The sequence below is a fragment of the Bubalus kerabau genome, chromosome 1, assembly GCF_029407905.1.
Source record: "Bubalus kerabau isolate K-KA32 ecotype Philippines breed swamp buffalo chromosome 1, PCC_UOA_SB_1v2, whole genome shotgun sequence".
Classification (NCBI taxonomy): domain Eukaryota; kingdom Metazoa; phylum Chordata; class Mammalia; order Artiodactyla; family Bovidae; genus Bubalus; species Bubalus kerabau.
In genome coordinates, this window is record NC_073624.1 from 213134637 (window position 1) to 213159786 (window position 25150).

A 25150-nucleotide genomic window follows, 5' to 3' on the forward strand; every position below is an offset into this window, starting at 1 on the left:
TCACTTGGGGTCTGCCTACAGTGTGGCAGGTCTCAGGAAGTGACGAGGAGCCCAAGGGCTGGAGCTCAGGGGCTCAGAGTCTCTGCAGCCAGCCCGGTCCTGGGTCCGGTTCATCCCTAAGAGTCCCCACTGGACAGGAGGGGCCAGGATGGGTTGTGGAAGCAGGAGGACACCCCCCTGGGCAGAGCCAGCAGGGCCACTCTGGGTTGCATTCCTGCCAACAAGATTCCTGGTTCGGGGCGGGGGGGGGGGTGCTCCTGACACTCTTGGCTGCTCCAGAAGGAGCCCAGGGCAAGCCCCCATGTGATCTGGATGCGCTGAAGGTGAGAAGTCTGGCTCCACTGCCAGGACCCCATCACACTGGAAGCAGCACATGTCTCAGGGATTATACGTTTCTTTCCTTTATTTAAAAAAAAAAAACAAAAACATTTGGGGTGTGGTGTGCAGACACACCTTCCATGGCTTCGGGGAGGACACAGGCTCCAGATGGAAGCATGGGGGTGGGGTAGGGGCTGCACCCTCCAGCACCTTGGGCAGAGTACTTGCTGGGGGCTGGGAGTGGGGCTACAGGGTGGGCAGGCGGGCCAGTGGGGACGTGGCCACCATGGCTGGCCCGCAACATCGCCCCTCCCAGGCAGACCCGGTCTGCCGCCCGCGTCCACAGCTGCAGGGGCGGGGAGGGGCATCCAGGGAGGCTGGACACAGATGGTCCTTTACTGGGCCCAGGGGCAGGGCCTGGGCCTGGCAGGAAGCCGGCCTGCAGGACCTTGGGAGGGCTTGAGCCCTCATTCTCGGGCAGGTTGGGGGGCCTGAGCCTCCCCACTGAACAGAGCAGAGGCACACAAGCCCCCCATGCCAGCTAGGGCCCCGCACGTGCTCTCCTACCAGAGAAACGGGAATTCAGGATGCATTGCCATGTGCAGCTGAAACAAACAGGAGGCAACACCCTACACCAGCCCTGAGTGGGGCTGCAGGGGTGGTGGGTGGGCGGACCCTCTGCTCAGGGCGGGGTTAGGCTGACCCTGCCCCCCAAGTCCTGAGGGGGATTGTCTCTGCCGCCCTGCCCACCCCTCCATCACCTTGGAATAGGCAGCCAGCTCACCGCACGCAGAGAGGAGCCCTCCTGGCCCTGTGGGGGGCAGCGGCGTGGGCGGCAGGCACAGCAGTGGGGCCAGGCGGCCTGCCTAGGCTGGGGGACGCCGGGCCAGTGGCCTAGGTGTAGAAGATGACTTCTGGAATCTGGCCGTCCTCCACCGACGTGCCATTGTTGTTCCCGGCCGCATAGCAGAAGGTGAAGCAGGTCTTGGCCCCCGTTGTGGGCGACTCGTGGGTCACCTTGCGCAGGCCCTTGGTGCCATAGTGGGAGTCTGGGCCCTGTGGGGAGGACCCAGTGGGTCCGCAAGGATGTGCTGCATGAGAACACAGCTCAGGGCCCGCCCAGTGTGCGCAGCAGGCCTCCAAAGGAGGACACAAGGCTGTGCCCTCCCAGCCTCACATCCTTAGAGGTGGGCAGTAAACTGGGAGGTGAGGTCCTGGGTGGGGCTCAGAGACCCTGAGTCTGGGCTGGGGGTCAGGTTCAGGGTTGGGGTCCTGGGTAGGTTTCTGGGGTCAGGGGCCTGGGTGGGGTGGGGTCAGGCACACCTTGAGCGTGGCACAGGCCGTGTAGTTGACGTTGGGCAGCACCTCCACCGGCTCCTTGAACATGACTCTGAAGGTGCTGGCAGAGCCGTCACAGCTGAAGCCCGTGTCGTTCTGGCCCAGAACCGTGTTACTGTCCGTGTGGATGATCTAAGGGCCAGAGCCGGGCACAGCTCACCCCGGTGCCCCCAACCCAGTGCCCACCCACAGGACCCCACGGAGCCTGGAAGTGAGGACTGAGCTAACCTGAAAGGAGGAGGCCAATGGTGGGGGTAGAGAGGCATGGTCATGGGTCCCCCCTTGACTAGAGGAAGAGGGCGTGGGATGTGAAGAAGGGGAGAGAAGAGGAAGGGGTGATCTGGAGGGACAGGGCCCAGAGGTAGGGGCAGGACCTGGATGTTCACTTGGTAATCTGTGGGCCCGTGGATAGAGCCGTAGAGCCCGAAGCCGACCACAAAGATGCGTTTGTTGACCGAGAACCTGAGGGCATCGGAGGAAGGAGATGCTGAGTGACCTCCACCAACCAGGCCCTGCCCCTCCCCATGGGGAGGCCCCAACTAGGCTCCGCCCCCGCAACTTGCCCCGCCCATGAGACTTGCCCCGCCTACCTGATGCGGTCGCTCGTGCCGCTGTAGCCCCAGCGGCTCTCCACCTGCTGGAAGCGGTTGATGCTGCATTCCTTCCCGCGGAGGCAGCAGCGTGGCCGATCAATGAAGTCCACACGTGGCTTGGGGTTGACGGTGAAGTGCAGGAAGAGGCTGACCACCTCACGGTCCACCAGGATCCCCGACTGCGCGGGCCCTGTGGGCACAGGAGGGAGTTGGGAAGGATGGGGCAAACCGTGAGAGCACAAAGACACCAGAAGGCAAGACATAAGACCCAGCCTCTTTTCTGGGCAAACTGTCATGGGTCCAAGCAGCCCCTGGGCGGGGGCAGGGGGGGAGTATTAGTGAGGGGGAAATGGCCCTTCCAAGAGCGTTTGGGGAGTGGTCCCAGGTTGACATGGGGCCAATGCTCCAATTTGCTAGCTAACTGGGCAAAATCCCTTTCAGCTACTCTGGTCTCCTGACCTCCTCAGGGACTACCTAGGGGAACACCATGGGTCCACAGAGCTCATGCCCCCTGCCTGTCCACCCCAGATGGACAGATGCGGGGGTGCTGGCCTCAAGACAGGCCTGGAGCTGGGGAAGACTCTAGAGGTGGGAGCCTAGATGCAGCAACCCAAGAACTCAGAGGAGCTTCTGGTGGGGAAGACCAGTGTGCTGGGGTCTCCTGGGCCACAGGGTGGGAGGATTACACCTGCCCCTGCCCACCACCTGTGGCAGGACAAGGTGCCTGCAACAGGCCTAGACGGCACTGCCCTCCTTTACAGGAATCAATCATTCACCAGCTTTGAGCTCGTTTCTGGGGCAGGTCAGCCATGGCCTGGTTCACAGACCCGGTAGCCCCATGTACGCAGATTGCAGCAACAGGGGAGAGATGTCTGTGGAGCACATAAGATACAAAACTGAACACAGACAGGAACCGCTCTTTAAATCTCTACACAGAAAACAGAAAGAAAACCACCTGTGACCTCAGTCCTGACATATACAGCCAGGGTAGTCTTTGGGGGACATTTTCCCAACCTTCTCTCTACTTTCCTATATTTTCAAGGGGAATAGAAGAGGCAGGAAAATTCTCCAAAACACAATTGAGCGACAAACAGCCAAAGCCCCAGAGGTCCCGCCCATAGCAGAAGGACAAGGCCCAGGTCTGGCACACCCCCAAGAGCTTGCATGTGGGGGGCGGGTGCTCCAGCCCGGGGACCCTCATGGGAGGAGGGGCGAGGGGGCCAAGAAAGGCTGTAGGGTGGTACTTCCAGGAGACCTGAGACTCTGGGGGACTTTGGCAACCAGGTGGGCTGAGGGACCAGGAGGAGAGCTATTTCAGGGTGACAAGCAGGGCTGGAGAAAGAGGAATCCTGCAAGGCTCACACAGGCATCTTAGGTTGGGACAGCTCAACACTATAGCTGAGGGCTCTCACCTGGAGGTCCAAGCTCCCCAGGGAACACTGGGCAATGTTTGTGACATCTGTGATCATCAAGATAAGGATGGGACTTCCCTAGCAGCCCAGTGGTTAAGAACCTGCCGTGCAATGCAGGGGACTCTGGTTCAATCCCTGGTTGGGGAACTAAGTTCCCACATGCCACAGGGCAACCAAGCCTGAGTGCCACAACTAGAAAACCTATGACCTGCAACTACTGAAGTCTGCACCCTAGAGCCTGTGCACCACAACCAGAGTCCATGCACCGAAATGCAAGATCCTGCGTCCCACAACTAAGACACAACGTGGCCAAATAATTAAAATCTTAAAGAAGACAAGCGGGGCTCTTGGCATGGAGGGAGTGGGGCTAGGGAGGCTGCTCCACACCCCACAGCACCCAGGACGGCCCCGTCACTGTGGTGCTGCCAGGGTCTTGTATGAGGAAGTGCTAAGTAATTTGATGGATAAGTAAGCCCCAGAGTACCAGAGACGGCCTCTGAGGCTGTACCCAAGTTCTGCTGTGCCACCAGGGACTGCCAGATAAAACAGGTCACCTGGTCAAGTCAGATTCTGATCATAGAGAGCTGACCCATAGAAGAAGTGCCTCCCCGCCACTGCATGGCAGACACACTGGAAAACGATCTGTTTGCTGTCGCTGTTCAATCTGGAGACCCTGAACCAGAGCAGGAACAGGAGCAGCATGGACCTGGGAGAGACGGGACGTGGTGCACCTGCTGTAGGCTAGAGCTCCATCCAGAACCTCCCAGGCCAGTGTGGCTCCAGGACCAAGGTTGGCATCAGCCACGAAAATGACCCAAAGGGGAGGCCCAGCCTCCCTGGAGGAGGGTGCCAAGTTGGCAGCTACTGCCACATGGCCCAAAGGATTGGAGGGTCCCCACGGGGCAGGAGGTAGGGCCAGGGCCAACCCCGCCTGGGCCTGAGTCCCAACCTGAGCCCTGCAGCACGGCTCCAGACACCTCTCAGCCCTTCACAGGCTCATGGAAGACCCGGACGCCACAGCCCATCCCCTGGACATGAGCCCCTGTTGGGGATCTGCAACACTCAAGACACACGTGTGTGGACACCTGAGATGTGGGGACTCAGGATGGTTGGCCTCTGGGGGTCATTCCAACATCAGGGTCTCGAGCCCAGTCCTGTTCTCACACGGACACGGCTGGCGCCTGACCCACTGTGGCCAGGCTGAGGGTCACGTGACTCACACTCGGGGTCACACTCCTTGTCAGTGCCCCTGTTACCTGCAGCGAACTCCTCAATGGTCATCAGTGGGAAGCGGATGAGGGCCAGCGCCTTGCCCAGAACCTTCCGTTTGTTCTCGGGCGTCACCTGCAGCTGCTGCCGCTGACATTCAGCCTCGGACCAACGGACGACGGCTGTGAACAGGCGCACCTCTCGGATGCCCAGCGTGTCCCGCTCCAGCACCGCCACCAGTGTGTCTGCAGGGAGGGGCTGTCAGCGGGCGCGGCCCCACCTCGGGGATGAGGTCTGATGGCCCCTGGGCGGTGACCAGTGTGCCTCACCTAGGTCGATGTCCGTGAAGCCCTCAGCTGTGATGGCGTCAGCCGTGTTCTTGTCAATGTTCTCCAGACATAGGCTGGCAAGCTGTGGTTCATCAAAAAGTCTTGCCTGGAGAGTGGGAGGGCAGTAAGAGAAGAGCATGTCAACACCCAGCCACATGAACCCTGGCTCCACACTGGGCATGGATTTCAAGTCCTGGGAGCCGAGCAGCAGCCCAGAGATTATCATCTTCCAGGGTCCCAGACTCACAGTAACCACTGTCTGGGGATGGGGGCAGGGGAAGGGCAGGCTTGCACCTCAAAAGTCAGGATACTGAGAGGTTCAGGCTGGAGGTGGGCCCAGTCCTCCCCAGGTTAGGCAGGAGGAGCCTTGGGGAGAGGGCAGAGAAGGACCCACAGGACACTGCAGAGATGTGCCCCTAATATGAGAACTCATGCGCAGGGTGGGGCCCAGGGATGCCCGGGAAGCTGTGGGGCAGCCCAAACCCACACCCCTATGCACTGTGCTCTGCCTGGGGCTGGGCTAGGAGGCCAGGACGCCCCACGTGGCTGCAGCTCTCAGGAAATGGTTGGGAACAGTCCCCACATGACAGCCCAGGCTCTAGCACTCGAGAGCAACTCAGCAGATGTGCCGGGGCCCAGACACCACGGCAGCGAGGGGTCACAGAGCCACAACTACACTTGGGTGCTGCCCTATCCCAGCCGGCCTCTCAGTGGTCCAGCCCCGCCACAGTCAGTGGGACCGGACAGCCTCAGACGTGCCCCTCTAACTTAGTAACGGAATACCTTTCTCCCCACACCTGAGCCCTGCACAAGGGCACCAAAACGTCCACAGGAGCGCAAGAGTAACCAGGGAAACTCACCCGCAGGGTGCAAGGGTACAGTGAGTGAGGAACTTACCCTTCCACAAGATTTAGCAGACACCTAAAACTCAAATGCACCAACCCGACCTCTCCTGCCCCGGCAGCGGCGTCCTCACCCACCAATATCGCTGTCCAGACTCCGCACCTATGCCCCGGCGGGTCCCACGCCTTCCCCTCCCCCACATCCTTGCCCTGCCCCACAGCCCCGCCCCCTGCATCCCAGCCCTGCACCTGCGTCAGCAGCATGAACGCGTTGTCAGCCCTCAGGTTCTTTTTCAGGAACTCCACACAGTGGGCCTCAAGAGCAGGCACCGCGTACTTCTTGGCAGTATACAGCGTGGTCATGACCGTCTCAGGCCCGATCTGAACTTCATCTGAGTAGAGAAACCTAGGGGTGGAGGCGGGTGTGAGGACAGCCTGCCTGCCCTCACCCTCCAGACCGGCCCAAGGAACCATCCAAACCAGCACCAGTTGCCCTCTGACCTGTGGACTTGACCCCTCAAAAGCAGTTACCAGGAAAAAGGAGCGGAGCTAAACTACCCACATGATACCCACGGAACGTGTCTACACAGCAGGCAGCCTCTAACTCCTCTGTGGGCAGCATGGCATTTGCCCTGGGGCCATAACCCTCTGAACAACCCTCTGGCCCAGCCACAGCCAGCTCAAGCTCAACCACTGATGGGACCAGAAGTGCCAGCTGGAATTGCAGATATGGTGGCCGTGGTGACCACCTGTCCTCAGGCCAACTCTTTGTGTGGGTCAGAAGTGGGGTCGATTACAAAACCACAGGGAGAGAGTGAGAAAGCAGCCCTTGGCCCGTCTGGTGGAAGCACCTCAGGGCGGCCCTGGGCGTGCAGGAGAAATGATGTGTGTTCACAGCAGCACAATGCACAGGAAACCACCTGAGTGTCATCCACAGGCACAGAGCGGGAGTACAAGGGAGCAAGGGTGGAAGCCCAACCCACTGGAACAGCCCAAAGAGCAAGTTCCTGGGTGCCCCCTCTCCTGGCACTCAGCACCCCCAGAACGCATTGGAGGCCTACACAGAAGCAGCAGGGATCTGGCGGGGTCAGGGACAGAATGGCCATCAATGTCAGCAGTGCTGAGGGGGACCTTGGAACAGACCAGGACATGTGGGAGCAGATGGGTGAGCTCCTCACATACAATGGAGGTAGTGTCCACCCTCTCAGGGGAACAGCTGTGGTCATCAAAACCCAGAGACAGAAAGAGAAACAGCAAACATATACAGAGAAAGACAGACACAGAGATGGAGACGAGACAGAACAGCCTTTCACCCCATGTCTCACCAAGCTTAGACTAAAGGGAGGGTTTGGCCAACTGCCATCTATCACTTTTTGTCTTTTTTAAAAATAGACATTTTAATTTTTAAAAATTATGCTAATAGGTACATAAAATTTACCATTTTGACCATCAGTAGCATTAGTTACATTTGTTTCATTGTGCATTCATCCCCACTATCCATCTCCAGAACTTTCTCAGCTTCCCAAACTGAAATTCTGTCCCCACGAAACACTGACTCCCCATCCCCTCCGCCAGCCCCTGGCCCCACCATCCACTTTCTGTCTCTGGATCTGACTCCTCTAGGACCTCCTGTCAGTGGAATCAGACGGTACCTGTCCTTTTGCATCTGGCTTATTTCATCATGTCCTCAAGGTCCATCTATGTTGGAGCAAGTGTCAGAATCCTTTTGAAGGCCAAGTAATACTCCAGCATGTGGATGGATCACACCTTCTTCATCCCTCATCTGTTCATGACAGCTGGGGTGTTTCCACTTTCTGGCTGTTGTGAATCACGCTGCTGTGAACGTGGGTGTGCAAATCTCTCTTGAAGTCCCTGCATTCCCTTCTTTTGGATCTGTACCCAGAGTAGGATTGCCTGAGCATATGGTGACTCTGTGTTTAGATTCTGAGGATCCTCCGACTGTTTCCACAGTGGCTGCCCCATTTCCCATTCCCCCAGAAGTGCATCAGGGCCCCCATTTCTCCATGTCCTCGAGACAACTTGTTTGTTTAACATTGATAATAGCCATCCTGGTGGGTGTGAAGTGACAGCTCACTGTGCTTTTACCACCTGGTTTGTAAATAGGTTTTTCTTGGCACTCAGCCCTGCCTACAGTTTACAGATTCTTGCAGCCGCTTCTGCAGGATCAGCAGGCAGCAGTGGAAGCAGCGCCCCCTGCCCTCTCTCGCAGGCAGCCTGTGGACCCTGGTCTGAAAAGCTGCCTAGAGACAGAAGTGAGATTACTCCACCAAGTGCTGTTTGTGGTCAGCCTGCAGAATTCAGCATGGTTAGATGGAGCTAACAGAAACTGGTTTACATCCGAGGGTAACTGTGGATACCAGAGGGGAGAAGATGACACGGATGGGGCAGGCGGCTGGGAGCACACAACACAGATGGGACTGGATATGAATGGGACCGGCCAGGCAAGGCCTTGTCCATGGTGCTCAGAACGGGGACAGGGGACACTCCATTTTCTTCCACTTTTTCTTTTCTCTTTCTCTCCCTCCCTCTCTCTTTCTGTGAATCAATGCCATTTTTATAATCAGAAGGGAAAAGAACTTCCCTGGCCACCCAGAGGTTAGGATTCTGCATTTCCACTGCTGAGGGCCCAGGTTTGATCCCTGGTCAGGGAACTACTAAGGTCCCCCATGTCCTGAGGCCAACAACAAAAAAGGCAAAAAAGGAAACTCCATGTTTGAAAAGCTGTTTGACCATGTAGGATAACCTTCAAGCTACACACATGGTCCACAGAGCTTGCCGGCCTCCTTGGGGGTGCTGCCTCCACGGCTTCCTGCAGTCTGTGTGTAACACCTCTACCCCAAATCACTAGATTTGTTTTAAAGTCCTTGAGAAAAAAAATTGAAACTCAGAAAGAAAAAATATAGGTTGAATTAAAAATTCTTACGTTAGGCTATTTCTTTAAAAACTCTTTGAATACAAGGAATGAAAACTGGGAGATTCACCAACACGCGGGTGAACCTGAAACCACGATGCTCAGTGACAGAAGCGGACACAGGACACGCAGGGTGTGAGTCCACTGGTGGGAAACGTCCAGAACAGGCTGATCCACCCACAGAGGGTGGGTTCCTGGTTGTCAAGGGCTGCGGAGGGTGCGATTCTGGGGATGGACTGTTCTGGAATTAAGAGGTGGCGGCTGCGTGCTCTGTGGAAAAACTAAATGCCACTAATAGTACACTGTACACTTTCAACGGTGAGTTGAACAGTATGTGAAATATATTTTGACACAAAAAATGCAAAATATGAAAATGGTGGGGGATGTCCAGAACCCATCCCTTACTGAGGAGTTGAGTTCTAGAAATCTCGAGGGAGTCGCTTCTGGGACTCGGGAGGCAATGTCCCTAGGGCTCTATTTATTAACCATCAGGTATGTCTGTCCCACCCCCGGGTGGGAAGGACCTGGAAGGTCTTACTTGAGTAGCGCCAGGAAGGCAGCCGGCTCCACATCGGGCAGCTCGATCTCGGTGGACGTGGTGGCCATTCCCCCGTTGAACATGGCGTCGAAGACAGCGCTGCCCACAGCCAGCACGAACCTAGGGAGTCAGAGAAGACCTGGTTACCTTCTGCGAGGCCCACCAGTCCCCAACTGCCCAAGCCTGGGGTTTCTTGAGGCCCTGGGATGTGGATGGCGAGCATTCCCGCAGTAGTAACACCCTGCCCAGAGCATCCTGCCCTAGATGCTTCTGGAAGGCAGGCCCTGAGGACTGAGAAGTTAGCTCCTGTGGATCAACAGTGAGAGGGTACAGATGCAAAATCATCTCCCTGGGGCTGCATGGACGACAGCTTTCTGCCAGTTCCACACGCCACAGGCAGCTCAGGCACCCCCCAACTCGTTCACTCCCTCCATCATTCATTCACTCACTCATCGTTCATTCACTCACTCGTTCACTCACTGATTCATTCAACCACTTGCTCCCTCATTCTCTCAACCACATCACTCCCTCATTCTCTCACTCATTCATTTATTCACTTGTTCAACCATTGCTCAACCACTCATTCACTCCCTCACTCATTTATTCACTCACTCACTCCACTGCTCTACACACATCCCCCAGGGTCAGGCTGCCAGGGAAGGCCTGGAGAGAACATTAGAACTGTGCTGAGTCTGTGGGGAAGGGTGTCGAGGCCAAGGGAGGGTTAGGATGTGAGTGGCCTTGGGGGCCTCAGGGTTCCACCAGTTGTGTACTCATGGTCCCCAGGCCTGCCCCATGACAGCCTCCCCCAAAGAGGACAGCCTCCCCCAAAAAGGACAGCCCCCTGCAAAGCCCTATTCTCTGGATTGCAAGCTACCATGCCTGCATCACACCTGCTCCCTGGGTCCTACTGTGACCCATGCAGGGCTCCGAGCACTCATCCCCTTGCAAAATCTCTGGATTCAGCAGTGACAGCCCACTCCCCAGCTTCTCTCTGCCCAGTGACACTCCCCACAGCTCCCAGAAAACCCCACCCAGGCATCCCTCACTCCCTGAAAGAAGAAGCCCCTCCACCCCTGCTCCTACCCACTCCTCCATCGTGGATGTGTGCTCCCAGCTCTGCCAGGCACTGGTCTGGCCCCAGTCCTGCCCAGGGCTTAACAGAACCCCAAAGGCCAGGCCAGAGATGGGAGCCAGGTGAGAAGCTAAATGCAGTGGATGAAAGGAGTGTCCCCAAAGTCACATCCCCCTGGAACGTCAGGATGGGACCTCGTCTGGAAACAGGGTCTTTGTGGATGTTACTTGCTAAGCCCAAGCTACCCTCATCCAGGCTGGGCCCTGACGCAATGGCTTATAATAAGACACCAAGGAGAGGCCACATGATGAGGGAGGCAGAGACTGAGGTGAAGCATCTATAAGCCCAGGATGCCTGGGGCCCCAGAAGCTGGAGGAGCCTCTGGAGGGAGCACAGCCCTGCCATATCCCATAGTAGACTTCTGGGTTCCAAGAGAGGATAACTGATGTGGTTTGCCCCACCATCTGGCCACCCCAGGATGCCCATGCCCTGTACAGCTGCCAGCCGTGTTGTGTCCCCGGAGCCCCACTCATTCATCATGGCATCTGGGTCCCCAGCCCCACACACAATCCATATATGCAATGCTTTCCTGTTCCTCCTTTCTCCTAGATACAACAGAGCATCTTGATCTCCTATGGGGAAAACCATCCCTGACGATTCATTGGCAGGACATAAGAGGCAGACCAGCCGGGCCTGGTGTGTCTGTGCAGGGCCCAGGATGGTGGGGTATACATGTCCTCAGTGTTCCTGGTGGACAAGGTGACAAACTTCAGGCCTGGAAGAGCAACTGGGTCCAGGGGAGTCTGATCATCTCCACCTGCAGCCCTGCCCACCAGGCCCCTCACTGGCCTCCTGCCAGGAGTCTCCTATCCCCACCTCTCCATCCATCCTCAAAACCATGATGATGAATATGGCAAATCAAAACCACCATAAGGGGACTTCCCTGGCAGTCCAGTGGTTAAGGATCCACCCACCAATGCAGGGGACACAGGTTTGATTCATCCCACATGGAGAAGCTCTATACAGTAACAAAAACAAGGCCAGGAGCTGACTGTGGCTCAGATCCTCAACTCTTTATTGGAAGATTCAGACTTAAATTGAAGAAAGTAGGGAAAACCATATACCATTCAGGTATAACCTAAATCAAATCCCTTACGATTATACAGTGGAAGTGACAAATAGATTCAAGGGATTAGATCTGATAGAGTGTCTAAAGAACTATGGATGGAAGTTCATGACATTGTACAGGAGGTGGTGATCAAAACCATCCCCAAGAAGAAGAAATGCAAAAAGGCAAAATGGTTACCTGAGGAGGCCTTACAAATAGCTGAGAAAAGAAGAGAAGTAAAAGACAAAGGAGAAAAGGAAAGATATATCCATCAGAATGCAGAGTTCTAAAGAATAGCAAGGAGGTAAGGAAGCCTTCCTCAGTGATCAATGCAAAGAAATAGAGGAAAACAACAGAATGGGAAAGACCAGAGATCTCCTCAAGAAAATCAGAGATGCCAAGGGAACATTTCATGCAAAGACGGGCACAAAAAAGGACAGAAACAGTATGGACCTAACAGAAGCAGAAGATATTAAGAAGAGGTGGCAAGAATACACAGAAGAACTATACAAAAAAGATCTTAATGATCCAGATAACCACGATGTGTGATCACTCACCTAGAGCCAGACATCCTGGAGTATGAAGTCAAGTGGGCCTTAGGAAGCATCACTACGAACAAAGCTAGTGGAGGTGATGGAATTCCAGCTGAGCTATTTCAAATCCTAAAAGATGATGCTGTGAAAGTGCTGCACTCAATAGGCCAGCAACTTTGGAAACCTCAGCAGTGGCCACAGGACTGGAAAATGTGTTTTCATTCCAATCCCAAAGAAAGGCAATGACAAAGAGTGTTTACCACACAATTGCACTCATCTCACACGCCAGTAAAGTAATGCTCAAAATTCTCCAAGCCAGGCTTCAACACTATGTGAGCCAAGAACTTCCAGACGTTGAAGCTGGATTTAGAAAAGGCAGAGGAACCAGGGATCAAATTGCCAACATCCTTTGGATCATAGAAAAAGCAAGAGAATTACAGAAAAACATCTGCTTCATTGACTACACTAAAGCCTTTGACTGTGTGGATCACAACAAACTGTGGAAAATTCTTAAAGAGATGGGAATAGCGACCACCATACCTGCCTCCTGAGAAATCTGTATGCAGGCCAAGAAGCAACACTTCGAACCGGACATGGAACAACAGACTGGTTCCAAATTGAAAGGAGTATGTCAAGGTTGTATATTGTCACCTTGCTTATTTAACTTATATGCAGAGTACATCATGTGAAATGCCACGCTAGATGAAGCACAAGCTGGAATCAAGATTGCCAGAAGAAATAGCAATAACCTCAGATATGCAGATGACACCACCCTTATGGCAGAAAGTGAAGAGAAACTAAAAAGAGCCTCTTGATGAAGGTGAAAGAACACAGTGAAAAAGCTGGCTTTAAAACTCAACAGTCAAAAAACAAAGATCATGGCATCTAGTCCCATCACTTTATGGCAAATAGATGGGGAAACAATAGAAAGAGTGACATGTTTTATTTTGGGGGGCTCCAAAATCACTGCAGATGATGGTGACTGCAGCCATGAAATTAAAAGATGCTTGTTCCTTGTAAGAAAACCTATGACAAACCTAGATAGCATATTGAAAAGCAGAGACATCAGTTTGCCGACAAAAGCCCATCTAGTCAAAACTATGGTTTTTTCCAGCAGTCATGTATGGATGTGAGAGTTACACCATTAAGAAAGCTTAGTGCTTAAGAATTGATGCTTCTGAACTGTGGTAGTGGAGAAGACTCTTGAGAGTCCCTTGGACAACAAGGAGATCAAACCAGTCAATCCTAAGGGAAATCAGTCCTGAATATTCATTGGAAGGACTGATGCTGAAGCTGAAGCTCCAATACTTTGGCCACCTGATGCGAAGAAAGGACTCATCTGAAAAGATCCTGATGCTGGGAATGGTTGAAGGCAGGAGAAGGGATGAGATGGTTGGATGGCATCAGTGACTCGATAGACCTGAGTTTGAGCAAGCTCTGGGAGTTGGTGATGGACAGGGAAGCCTGGTGTGTACAGTTCATGGGGTGGCAAAGAGTCGGACCCGACTGAGCAACTGAACTGAACTGACACGCCCCAGGGCAACTAAGCCCACGTGCCACAACTAGTGAGCCCATGCACCATAACTAGAATTCCACAGGACACAAGCAAAGATCCCACACGAGGCAATGAAGATCCTGAGTGCTGCAACTAAGATACGATGCAGCCAAATAAATTAAAAAAAAAAAAAAAAAAACCACCACGAGCCACTCCAGTATTCTTGCCTGGAAAATTCCATGGACAGAGGAGCCTGGTGCATTACAGTCCAGAGTTGCAAAGAGTCGGACACAACTGAGCACGCACACACTTACAGTGATAAGAGTCAAAAGCCTCTGCAAGATAAAAATTAATGAGAAAGTATGATGGAAATGCAGTATCAAAGCAAAAGCATCAGTTAAAAAAAACCCACCATGAAACATGACCTTACCCCTTGGACCACCAGCTAGAATAAAAAACCTAGACAATGACGAGAGCTGCTGAGGATGTGGAGAAATCAGAGTCCTCAAGCAGGGTGACAGGGGCGGGGGTCATGAGGTGTGTAGCTGTGGTAGACAGGCCAGTGGTTCACCAGGGGGCGAAACATGAAGTTCCTGTTGACCCGGCAGTGCCACTCCCAGGGTATGTGCCTGAGAGAAGTGAACACACACGTCCGCACAAAACCTGTGCATGAGTATTCATCATGTCATGATCCACAGACTCCTGAAGATGGAAGCGACCCAGTGTCCATCAACAGATGACAGACGAGCAGAGAGGACATCATCCATACAAAGTGGTCCATCCATACAAGGGGTGTTAGTTACCTTAAGAACGAGATTTGGACTCATGTTACAACACGAACAGACGTTGAGAACATGATGCTCAGTGAGAGAAGCCAGACACAGAAGAATACAGACTTTGGTTCAACTCACAGGTCCCTAAAGGAGTCAGATTCACAAGAGACAGGGAGAAGATGGTGGGGCCGGGGCTGGGGAAGGCGATGGGGAGTCAGTGTTCCATGGGGACAGAGTTTTGGTGGAATGGTTGCAAACAACATGAATATGCTTAGTGCCACCAAGCTGTGCACTTAAAAATGGTTAAAAGGGTGAATTTTATGGTATGTGTATTTTACAACTTAAAAATTAAAAAGAAAGAAAGAATGACATACTACCCTGAAGGGACAGGGAAGAAAGACCAGCTAAGCAGCTTTGGGAAACAGGTTAAAGGCTAAAAGAACTGCATACAAATACTGTGCTTCATGCAGAAAAAGTATTTTTCACAGGAGAGGGAAAGCAGCTCTGAAACTACACATGTTGCGCCACTAAACAGACATGTGCAGAATGAAAGCCAGGTTCTGAGAACTGGAGAAGAGAGTTACAGGTGAGGGGAAGGGAGGCTGGGATGAACTCTCCAAGGCTGAGCCAGAGTCAGAGGGACTCAAGTTGATTTCCTGGCTTTTAGGTGGGTGAATGGATGGATGGATGGACAGACTAGATGGACGGATGGAGACAGAGACACAGAAATAGAGGTTGTGTGTTGGTATATTTCCTCGCTCTATCTGCTAAGAAGGTCTCTTAACAACAATACCCCAGCAGCAGTGAGCACACCCAGCACCTGTATCTTGGTTTCTAAATACCATTTTCCACTAAACGGAGAAATGGTTGATTCCTGGGCTGAGGGAGGGGAAGGATGAGATGAGCTTGGGGTATCCTGTGGGGCCAAAAAGTAAAGACATTCTCCCAACATGACACGCCAATGTTAAAAGGAATTGAGCCAACTGTAAGGACTTCCAGTGGCCAAATCTGGGACAGTAAAGCTCATACCGGACAATGACCCACAAGATAAACAACTGTGAGTCCATGATGAAATAAATATATAACGGAGGAGGTGTGTGAGCAAGGGGGAAGGGACAGTTTTTCCTTTCAGAATCCCAGTTAACAAATGGAGAAGGAGTTATGGAAATAGGAAATCACCATATGGCAGATGCCAGAGTAAACAACTCTTTCCAACTAGAACCACCATCCACAGATACTCCAACAGTGGGCAAAGGAGGAGGGGAAAGGGGATGTCTACACAGAGCACCCCTCAGGAGGGAAGGGTGATGACGAGGGGACGGCAGGGACATCCCAGTGGAGAAACCTGCCCTATGGCCAAGGCTCACGTCACCAGAGATGGGACAGATGGATAGCACAGGCTCGGAAGTTTTACATTAAATACACGAAGGGGGTGAAAGGAGAAAGATGAGGGAAGACATTCCCTGCAGACAGAAAGCACCAGTGAGCTGGAGTGGTTGCCCTGATACCAGACAAGACAGATGTGAAGACAGGGAATGCTACTGGAAAATGGACATTTCCTACGAACAGAGGGTCAGTACACAGGAATAGGTAACAGCGCAAACAAACACACAACTGAGTCCCAAACCACACAAAGAGAAACTAAGCATAAAGAGGCGGAAGAGACAATCCAACAGTTTCCACTGGAGGTTTCAACACCTCACTCTTCACAACTGACAAACAGCCAGACTGAACACCACCACCAACATACCTTTACGAAACCCTCAGCCCAGGGGTTTCCCCAGTGGTCCAGGGGTTAAGAATCCACCTTCCAGTGTAGGGGACTCAGCTTGGATCCCTGGTCAGGGAACTAGGATCCCACGGGCCATGGGGAAACTGAGCCCCCATGTTACAACTACAGAGCTTGCACGCCACAATTAGAGATTCCGCATGCTGCAAACAAGACCTGACACAGCCAAATTAATTTCTTTTGGGGATTTCTTAAACTCCCCAAACAAAACCCTCAGCCCAGTGATGGCAGAAGGCACGCTCTAGGAATATTCTCCAGGACAGACCAGGTACAAAGTCAAACTAATATACTTACAGGCACTGAAAGAAGTCAAAGCTTATTCTCCAAACAGAGGAATTAAATTATACACCAATAACAAAAAGACCTCTGAGAAATTCCCAAATATTTTGAAATGAAACAACACTTCTAAGTAACCCATGGGTCAGGGAAGGAACACAAGGGGAATGAGAAAAGATCTTGACCCGAACAAAAATGCACACGGCACATCAGACTGTAAGGAATGCAGCTAAAACACTGCTTGGGGTAAGCATTATGTATCCATTAAATAAAGATCTAAAATCAGCAACCTAAGCTTCTGGGAATTAACTGGCGATCCAGTGGTTAGGACTTGGCACTTTCACTGCCGGGGTCCAGGTTCTATCCCTGGTCAGGGAATGAAGATCTCACAAGACACAGAGTGATCAAAAATTAATAAAAAATAAAATCAGCAAGGCAATCTTCCATCCCAGGAATCTAGAAAAGAGCAAATCAAGCCCAAAGAACAAAGAAGACAGTAAAAGTGGGAGCAGGAATTAACGAAACTGGGAATGGGAAAATAGAGATAAATCAATGAAACCAAAAGGTCACTCTTTGAGGGGAAAAAAAAATTTAAACCACTGCAAGAACTTTAGCTAGACTGATCAAGCAAAAAGACACAAGTTACCAAAATCAGAAATAAAAACGGAATATCACTACGACCAATGGTAAAAGAACTTTGAAACAACTTTATGTCAACAAACAAAGACAACTTAGAGGAAATGGATGACTTCCTGTAAAGACAAACTGCCAACACTCACTGAAGACAGAGAAATCTAAACAAATAAATAACAAGTGAACTAGTCACTAAAAATCTTCTGGGACTTCCTTGGTAGTGCAGCGGATAAGAATCTGCCTGTCAGTGCAGGGGACATGGGTTCAATCTCTGATCTAGAAAGATTCCACATGCCGTGGGGCAACTAAAAACCACGCACTGCCACTACTGAGCCCACGTGCCTAGAGCCTGTGCTCTGCGATGAGAAGCCACTGTAGCGAGAAGCCCACACACTGCAATGAAGAACAGCCCCTGCTCACCACAACTGGAGAAAGCCCTCATGCAGCAACGAAGACCCAGCACAACCAATTAAAAAACACTATCTTCCCACAGGGAATTCCCGGTGGTCCAGTGGTTAAGACTCTGAGCTTCCATTGTAGGGGGCACAGGTTCGATCACTGGCTAGGGAATTAAGATCCCACAAGCCCCACAGTGCAGCAAAAAAAGAAGAAGAAAAAAATCTCCCCACAAGGAAAAGCCCATTCCCAGAAGAAATTAACACCAACCCTCTGCATATTCTTCTAGAAAGCAGAGGAGGAGGGAACATTTTCCAATTCACCTATGAGGCCAAAGACATTACTGAATCCTTGGGCATCATGGGGGGTGGGGAATGGGGAAGCCACTTTGGAAACCAGTTTGGCGGTTTCTTAAAATGTCACATGTAAGTGTTACCTTGCGGTTCCAACATTTGACCCTTAGTATTTACCCAAGAGAAAAGGAACAGTAGTACTTCCATATGCAGATTTCTGCACAAATGTTTAATGTTCATGGCAGTATTATTCCTTATGATGAAAAGCTAGAAGCTAGAAATAACCTGTTTAACCTGTATGCCCATATAACCCATATGACTGGTGAATGGACAAAGTGTGGTCCATCCATGCAATGGGATTCAGCAGTAAGATGAATTACTTTGGCAATAGAAAGAAATGAGCTGTCCATTCAAGGATGTGGATGGATCTCACAAATAAGACACTGAACGAAAGAAGCCAGATCAAAACCTACACATTCTGTCATTCTAATTATATGCGATTTCTACAAATGGCAAAACTCGAGCCTGTGTTCCACAACGGGAGAAGCTACTGCAATGAGAAGCCCGCACACTGCAACTAGAGCGTAGTCCCCACCCGTTGCAACTAGAGAAAAGCCCACACAGCAACAAAGACCCAGGGCAGCCAAGAATAAATAGATTAAAAAAAAAAAAAAAGATTCAGTTTGGGAATTCCCTGGCAGGCCAGTGGTTAGGACTCTACGCTTTCACTGTTGAGGTCAAAGGTTCAATCACTGGTCAGGGAACTAAGATGCTTCGAGCCATGTGGTGTAGCTGAGAAAACAAAAGATTTGGTTCCTCAGTTGTGAGGGCCACATTTCAAGTGCTCAGTAGCCATGCGTGACTAGAGGCTAGGACTGGAGAGGACAGATCTACAACATTCCCATTGTCACAGAAAAGTCTACTGGACAGCACTGGACCATGGAATCAGTGGAACAGCTATTAACACCAAAGAGGATTCAGAAAGAAATCATTCCAGTGGATAAAAATAAATGTGCAAGGCCCCACAGCTTCCCAGCAAGAACCAGCTAGGAAATATGTAATGGAGAAATTACTCACAACAGAAAAAACAAAAACAACAACAAAAAAAACAACACCTAGCAATAAATGTTTACGAGCTATGTGCTGCTTAGTTGCTTCAGTCGTGTCTGACTCTGTGCGACCCCATAGATGGCAGCCCACCAGGCTCCCCCGTCCCTGGGATTCTCCAGGCAAAAACACTAGAGTGGGTTGCCATTTCCTTCTCCAACGCATAAAAGTAAAAAGTGAAAGTGAAGTCGCTTAGTCGTGTCCGACTCTTAGCGACCCCATGGACTGCAGCCTTCCAGGCTCCTTCGTCCATGATTTTCCAGGCTAGAGTACTGGAGTGGAGTGCCATAGCTCTTGCACACAAGAGCTATGTGAAGAAACTATAAAACTGGGCATTCCCTGGTGGTCCAGTAGTTAGGACTCCATACTCTCACTGTCGAGGGGGCCTGGGTTCAATCCCCAGAGAGGAAACTAAATCCCAAAATCCGGCAGTGTGGCCAAAAAAAAACCCAAAACATAAAACTACAAAACTTCCCTACGGAAACACAAAAGCACCGTACATAAATGGAGAGACAACATGTGCCCATACTTGGTATTCTGAACTGTCAGCTCCCCCAACCTGGTATCTTTGCTAAGACAAACCCCTCCAGTTATTTCTTTAGCATTTGACAAACTGATTCTAAAGATTATAGGGAACCACTGAGCCAGGGACTGGTCAAATACAGCTCTTGGACCCAATCCAGCCCACCAGTTGTTTTTGTAAATAAAGTTTTATTGGCACACAGCCATGCACATTCATTTCTGTCTTGTTGTGTTCATACTGCTACAGCAGAATTAAGCAGTTGGGACACAGACCATGTGGCCTACTGAGACTACTTATTGTCTGGCTCTTTACAAAAATTTGCTGGTACTGTGCTAGAAGGTAAATTCCATGGGGAAAGAGATGTCTTTTGTTAGCACCATTTCAGAGACTGCTGATTGAGCAAGGGATGGACAGGAGGAAGGGATGGACAGATGGGTAACTGATCCTGAAACAGCTAAATGTGTGAGACGAGCTGAAAAAGCCTTCACAAAAAGTCTTGAGCAAAACTGGGAAGAACAGCCACAGTAGTTGTCAAAATCCACCATAAAGCCACAGTCACTAAAAGACGTGCTATTTAGCTAAGCATACACAGAGATTGCTGTACTTTGGGGACATCTCTGTGCTGCTAAGTCTCCAGTGATATGTGAATAAAGGTATTTTAGATATTAACGTGGGGCCATCAAATTGTACAGTGCTACCCTGAAGATGCTCAGTGCTTCCTCAGAGGGAGCCCTGTGAGTATAGACATTGGACTGATGCATTTCCTGAGCACCCAGTGCGCCAGGCATTTTCCTGGGCTTGGCAGGAGGGAGAGCAGCAAGACGCTGCTCACAGCAAGCCAAGGACAGCCATCACAGAGAAAGTTAGAAGGAAAAAGAGCCATGAAAAAGTAGTACAGTGGAGAGGGGATGGGGGTGGGAGGCAGACTCTGAACGAGGCCTGAGCTTGCCCTGGCCAGAGCTGGCCCCTCTGCCATTACATATGCCAGGCCCTCCTGCGCCCCATGCACCAGGTCGCCCTTCACCCAGAGTCCATGCCATTCTGAGCCCCAGCCTGAGATCACCACAAGCCTGGATCCTGGGAAATGGTGGCTGCAGACCCCACAGCCTTTCTGGAAGTTAGCACGAGCCCTGCCCTCAGTCTGCTTTGTGAAGTAAGCTCAGGTCCGGTTCAGCAGTCACCAGCTCTGCACTAACGCCCTTCCCGCCCCAGGCACTGTTTCTGGATCCCACGTGGCATTTACTTGTGTCCTCGGGCTCCTCCCAGGACCGTCCAGGGGACCCTCCGGTGTCTTGGTCCTGAGGCACGCCCCACTGGGTTTATCTGGTTATTTTCTCCGGGTGGACTGGTTCCTGGGACTTCTCTAACAAATTACTGCAAATTGGGTGATGAGAGAATCTCATGTTCTGGAGGCTGCAGGTGCAAGATCAGGGCCGTGCTCCCTGCAAGGCTCTGCCCTTCTCAGCTTCTGGGGGCCCCGGGCAGACTGTGGCTTGTGGCCACGTCCCTCCAGTCTCTGCCCGGTCCCTCTTCTCCGTGTCTCTCACATGGACACTTGACACTTGGATTTAGTGCTGTTCGGATTATCCAGGATGATCTCTTCTTGAAACTTAATCACATCTGCAAAGACCCTTTTCCCAATAAGGTCCTGTTCATGGGTTCTGGGCCTTGGGACTTGGACACAACTTGGGGGCCACCATCAACCCACGACACTGGGACTCAGGGCTGGGGGTGGAGCACACCAGGGGGAGGAGTCTTTCCCGCTGGGGGTGTTGACACCCCCAGGACCATCAACTTAGCCACATGGTTAAGGGGGCATCTGCTGGGTTTCCCCAAGGTGGGGTTCCAATCTGCTCCTTACAAGCCAGTCCCTTAATGCAGCCCATCTGGGAGGGAGGCGGGGGTGAGGTCAGCCTGGAGCTGGGCACAGGCTGAGGAATTCTCCCTACTCCTGCCTGTGCTCCAGCAGCGATGCTCCAGTGTTTCCTGGAGCACCGGGTTACGTCCCCACCAGCCTGTGAGGCCAGCCTGTGTGGAGGATGAGCCCGGGCACTGTGATAGGACCTGGTTAGTCCTAGGGTTGGTTGGTCACAGGATCCACTCTCCCAGTGGCCCCAGGAAGGAAGTGTCTAATGGTTGGTCCCAGGTCATAGGGGTGGAGGGAAACTGAGGCCCAGGAGAGCCCAGGGTCACTTATGCACCTGTTCGCGGTAGGTAACATTTCACAATGCACATGAAATAACAACCCAAAGGCTGAAAAGAAAAGGAACTAGAACCTTCCATCAAGAGGATCCACAGAGCAGGAATATGAAACAAGAAAGGCATGACGGAGGCTGGGAGCTCCTGGGTCACAAGGCAACCAGCCCCCTACGGGGAGTTCGCAGGGGAGGGGAGAGGGTTAGGGCAGGGACAAGCCCCAGGAGGTCCTAGGGACCCCCTCACCGGCCTGGAAGCTCCCTCCGGCAGGAATCTAGTCCCAGTTGCACATAAATAACCAAGAAAGGGCCAGAGAGAAGAATCTCAGACACAGGCCAAGTAAAAGCCAGACATCAGAATGGTGAAGACAACCCTCACAGCAGGTTGGGGACTCTCCAGGCAGAGTTGCAAGAACCCCCAGCCCCCTTCCCCAACAGAACCCTTCCAGCATCCCCCAGCAAGCAGTGGGCAGGGTGGTCTCTGATACAGCCCCGCCCCACCCAGGGGTCTGGAGGCTGCACCCCTGAGCCTGGCAGAGGTGTGGGCCTGCACCAAGGAAAACCCCATTCAAGAGGAGACCTGGGATGTACGGTGTCAGGGAACGGGGTTATGAGGGTCTGGGGTTCACGAGGTGGGAGTCTAGCGGGGCTCTGGGGGATCCCAGCCCCAGAAGGAGGGGGCACTCGGGGGAGGAGATCACTGGGGCCCGTGAGGCCCCAGTGGAGGAGGGGAAGGAGATGGAAGAGGCGGAAGGAGATGGGGTCTCTGGCGGTCCTGCGGCTGGCCAGGCTGGGGTCTGCAGGGCCTGGAAAGCCTGGCAGGGGTTGAAGGGTCACAGAGATGCAGCGAGTGAAAGAGGTCTGCGGACCTGGGAGATTTCGGGCATGACTGCAGGGTCAGGGATCACAGAGCCAAGAGACTCCAGTGAGGGTGGAGGGGTTAGGGGTCGCAGGAGCGGACCATGGCTAGTATCTGGAAGTCCGGGCTGGACGGAGGCCTGGCAGGGTCACAGGGCCTTAACGGTGCTGGGGCCCGGGGGCGGTGGGGGAGGGCAGGTCCCCAGGGCAGCAGGGGTTCCAGGAATGGCGGGTGCTGGGTCCCCGGGGCTGGCGGTTTTCCTGAGGGGAGGCGGGGAGCGGGATCCCAGGAATGACTGAATCCTGGGGAGGGGGTGGGGGTAGGGGTCCGGTCCCGGGGATGACCGGGTCCCGGGAAGCGGCGGCGTCTTGGGGGATGACGGAGTCCCGGGGGGCGGGCCTCGGTGCTAACCCGGTCCCGGGTCGGGCGGCGGTCCCGGACGGCGGCCCACCTGTGCGCCGGGATGCGCTGCGCGCCGAGCCCCTTGCCCACCAGGAAGTGCACGTCGCAGAGCACCTCGTTGTTGAAGAGGAAGGCGAAGCGCTCCTTCACCGTGGGCTTGGTGGCCTGCCAGTTGTAGACGGGCTCGCGGAGCAGCGCCGCCGCCCCCGGCTCCTCGGCCGCCCGCTCCCCGCCCGCCGCGGCCTGCGCGCCCGGCCCCGACACCGACACCGGCGGGGGCGGCCCGGGGACAGCGGGGGCCGGGGCGGCGGCGGCGGCGGCCGCGTTGCCGGGGGCCGGGGCGGTGTTGGCGCTGGGCCCGGGGCCGCCCCCCGCGCCCGGGCCGACCCCCGGCGGGCACGACGCGCGCCCGCCGCTCCCACCCGCCGCCATCTTGTCGGTGCGGCGCCCGGCGGGGCGGGCCTGGCGGGGGAGGGGCGGGAGGAGAGGGGAGGAGCGAGGAGATGGGGGACGGAGGGGAGAGGAGGGGAGCGGGAGAGGGAGAGGGAGAGGGGGAGGGAGAGAAAGAGGGAGAGGGAGGGGCGGGGCGGGGCGAGGCGGGGCGGGGGCGAGCAGAGGCCGATGGAGACTTCGTACCTCAGACCCTGGGCCTAGACCCCAGAGCCCGACCTCAGACATGGGACCCCCCACGTGCTAGATCACGTACTTCAGTCCTGGGACCCGGACCCCAGACTCTAAATCTTGTACCTCAGACCCCCAACCCCAGGTTCTAAATCTGTTACCTCAGACGCTGGACCTCGGGTCCTAGATCTGTTACCTCAGATCCCCAACCTCGGGTTCTAGATCCTGTACCTCAGACCCCTAACTCCGGGTTATAGATCTGTTACCTCAGACACTGGACCCCAGGTTCTAGATCCTGTACCTCAGACGGCAGATCCCAGATCCTGGACCTCAGAACCCGGGTACTAAACCCAGACCCCTTACTTCAGACTCTATGTCCCAGATCCAGAAATTGTGACTCCAGACCTCAAACCTCAAAACCCTGACCTCAGATTTGGAGTAACTAGCCCAGATCCTAGATCCTCAACCTCAGGGGCCTCAGACCTCAGACCCCAGTCCCCGTAATCCCACTCCTACATCCTGGGCCTCAGAACCCAGGCTCTGGATCCCAACTCCAGACCTCAGATTCCAGACCCGGGACGCCAGAACTCAGACCCCAACTCCAGTCCCTAAACCCCAGATCCCAATCTCTGACCCATGACCCCCCAAACACAAATGCAGACCCGACTCCAGAGTCCAAACCCCATAGCTGGGACCCTGGACCTTAGCCCCAACCCCAGGTGGTCAGCTGAGGGGACCCCACAGTGGGGGGAGCACTGAATGCAGGGGAGGGCTGTGCATCCCAGAATCAACAGAGATAAAGGTCCCTCCTCTGAGCCAGGTCTCAGTTGCCCGGTGTCCACAGAGCTGCAACCCACAAACATCTAACTGCACCCACAATGTCAGAGTGCCCTAATGCCTTGAAGAAGAGACACAGGCAGCTAGACCATAAAACAGGGTGTCTTGAGCAACCTGGGGGTCACAACCTGGAGATGCAGCCTGAGGAATGTAACAGAAGATATGACTTCAGGGGTGCAGGGGCAGCCTGGAGGCCTTCCTAAAGGAAGGGAGGCTGACCAGTGACTCAGGAGTCAGGAAGATGAATGGGGAGTTGGGGGTGGGTACCCTGTTTAATATCCCAGAAGGCAGGGGCTGGGTAGAGAGGGAGGCATAAGGGTGTTTTCGCCAGACCCTACCTGAACACAAAACCTCAGTAACACCTGTGGCAATTTAGCATCTAAAAAGTGACTGGGAGACCCCCCAGGGGTCTAGAGCCTGGTCTCCCCCATGGAGAAGGGACTTCTGCCTGTGGGTCATGGACCTTGGACACCCAGGAGAGCCATAGGCAAGAAATTCCACCTCAGCGTCCAGTCTCTGCCAGAATCCTGGCCAGTTCTTACATCCAAAGTAGACTTTGAACACTGAATCTCCACAGGGGCCGGCTTCACGGGCAGCCCCTGCACTTGCTGTCCCCATCTTGAAATTCATAATAATTTTTTAACAAGGGGCCCCAAGTTTGCACTGTAGTCCAGTCCCTCCTCCTCCTCCAAGGCTGCCTAAAACTGCCCAGCCCCCTCCAAGA

The 25150-nt window shown here is 53.5% G+C and overlaps 1 protein-coding gene across 1 annotated transcript; it reads right to left on the reverse strand.

The window, feature by feature from the left end:
- Positions 1 to 385: 385 nt before the first annotated feature.
- On the reverse strand, positions 386 to 23409 carry BTBD2 (BTB domain containing 2). The gene is made up of 9 exons (XM_055553572.1): positions 23018 to 23409; positions 9512 to 9631; positions 6291 to 6447; positions 5200 to 5305; positions 4918 to 5115; positions 2247 to 2439; positions 2031 to 2118; positions 1642 to 1788; positions 386 to 1374 (listed from the first exon to the last, which is right to left on the reverse strand). Exons 1-9 carry the CDS (start codon positions 23398 to 23400, stop codon positions 1213 to 1215), a joined length of 1554 nt encoding a protein of 517 aa, XP_055409547.1. The 5' UTR covers positions 23401 to 23409; the 3' UTR covers positions 386 to 1212.
- Positions 23410 to 25150: the final 1741 nt, after the last annotated feature.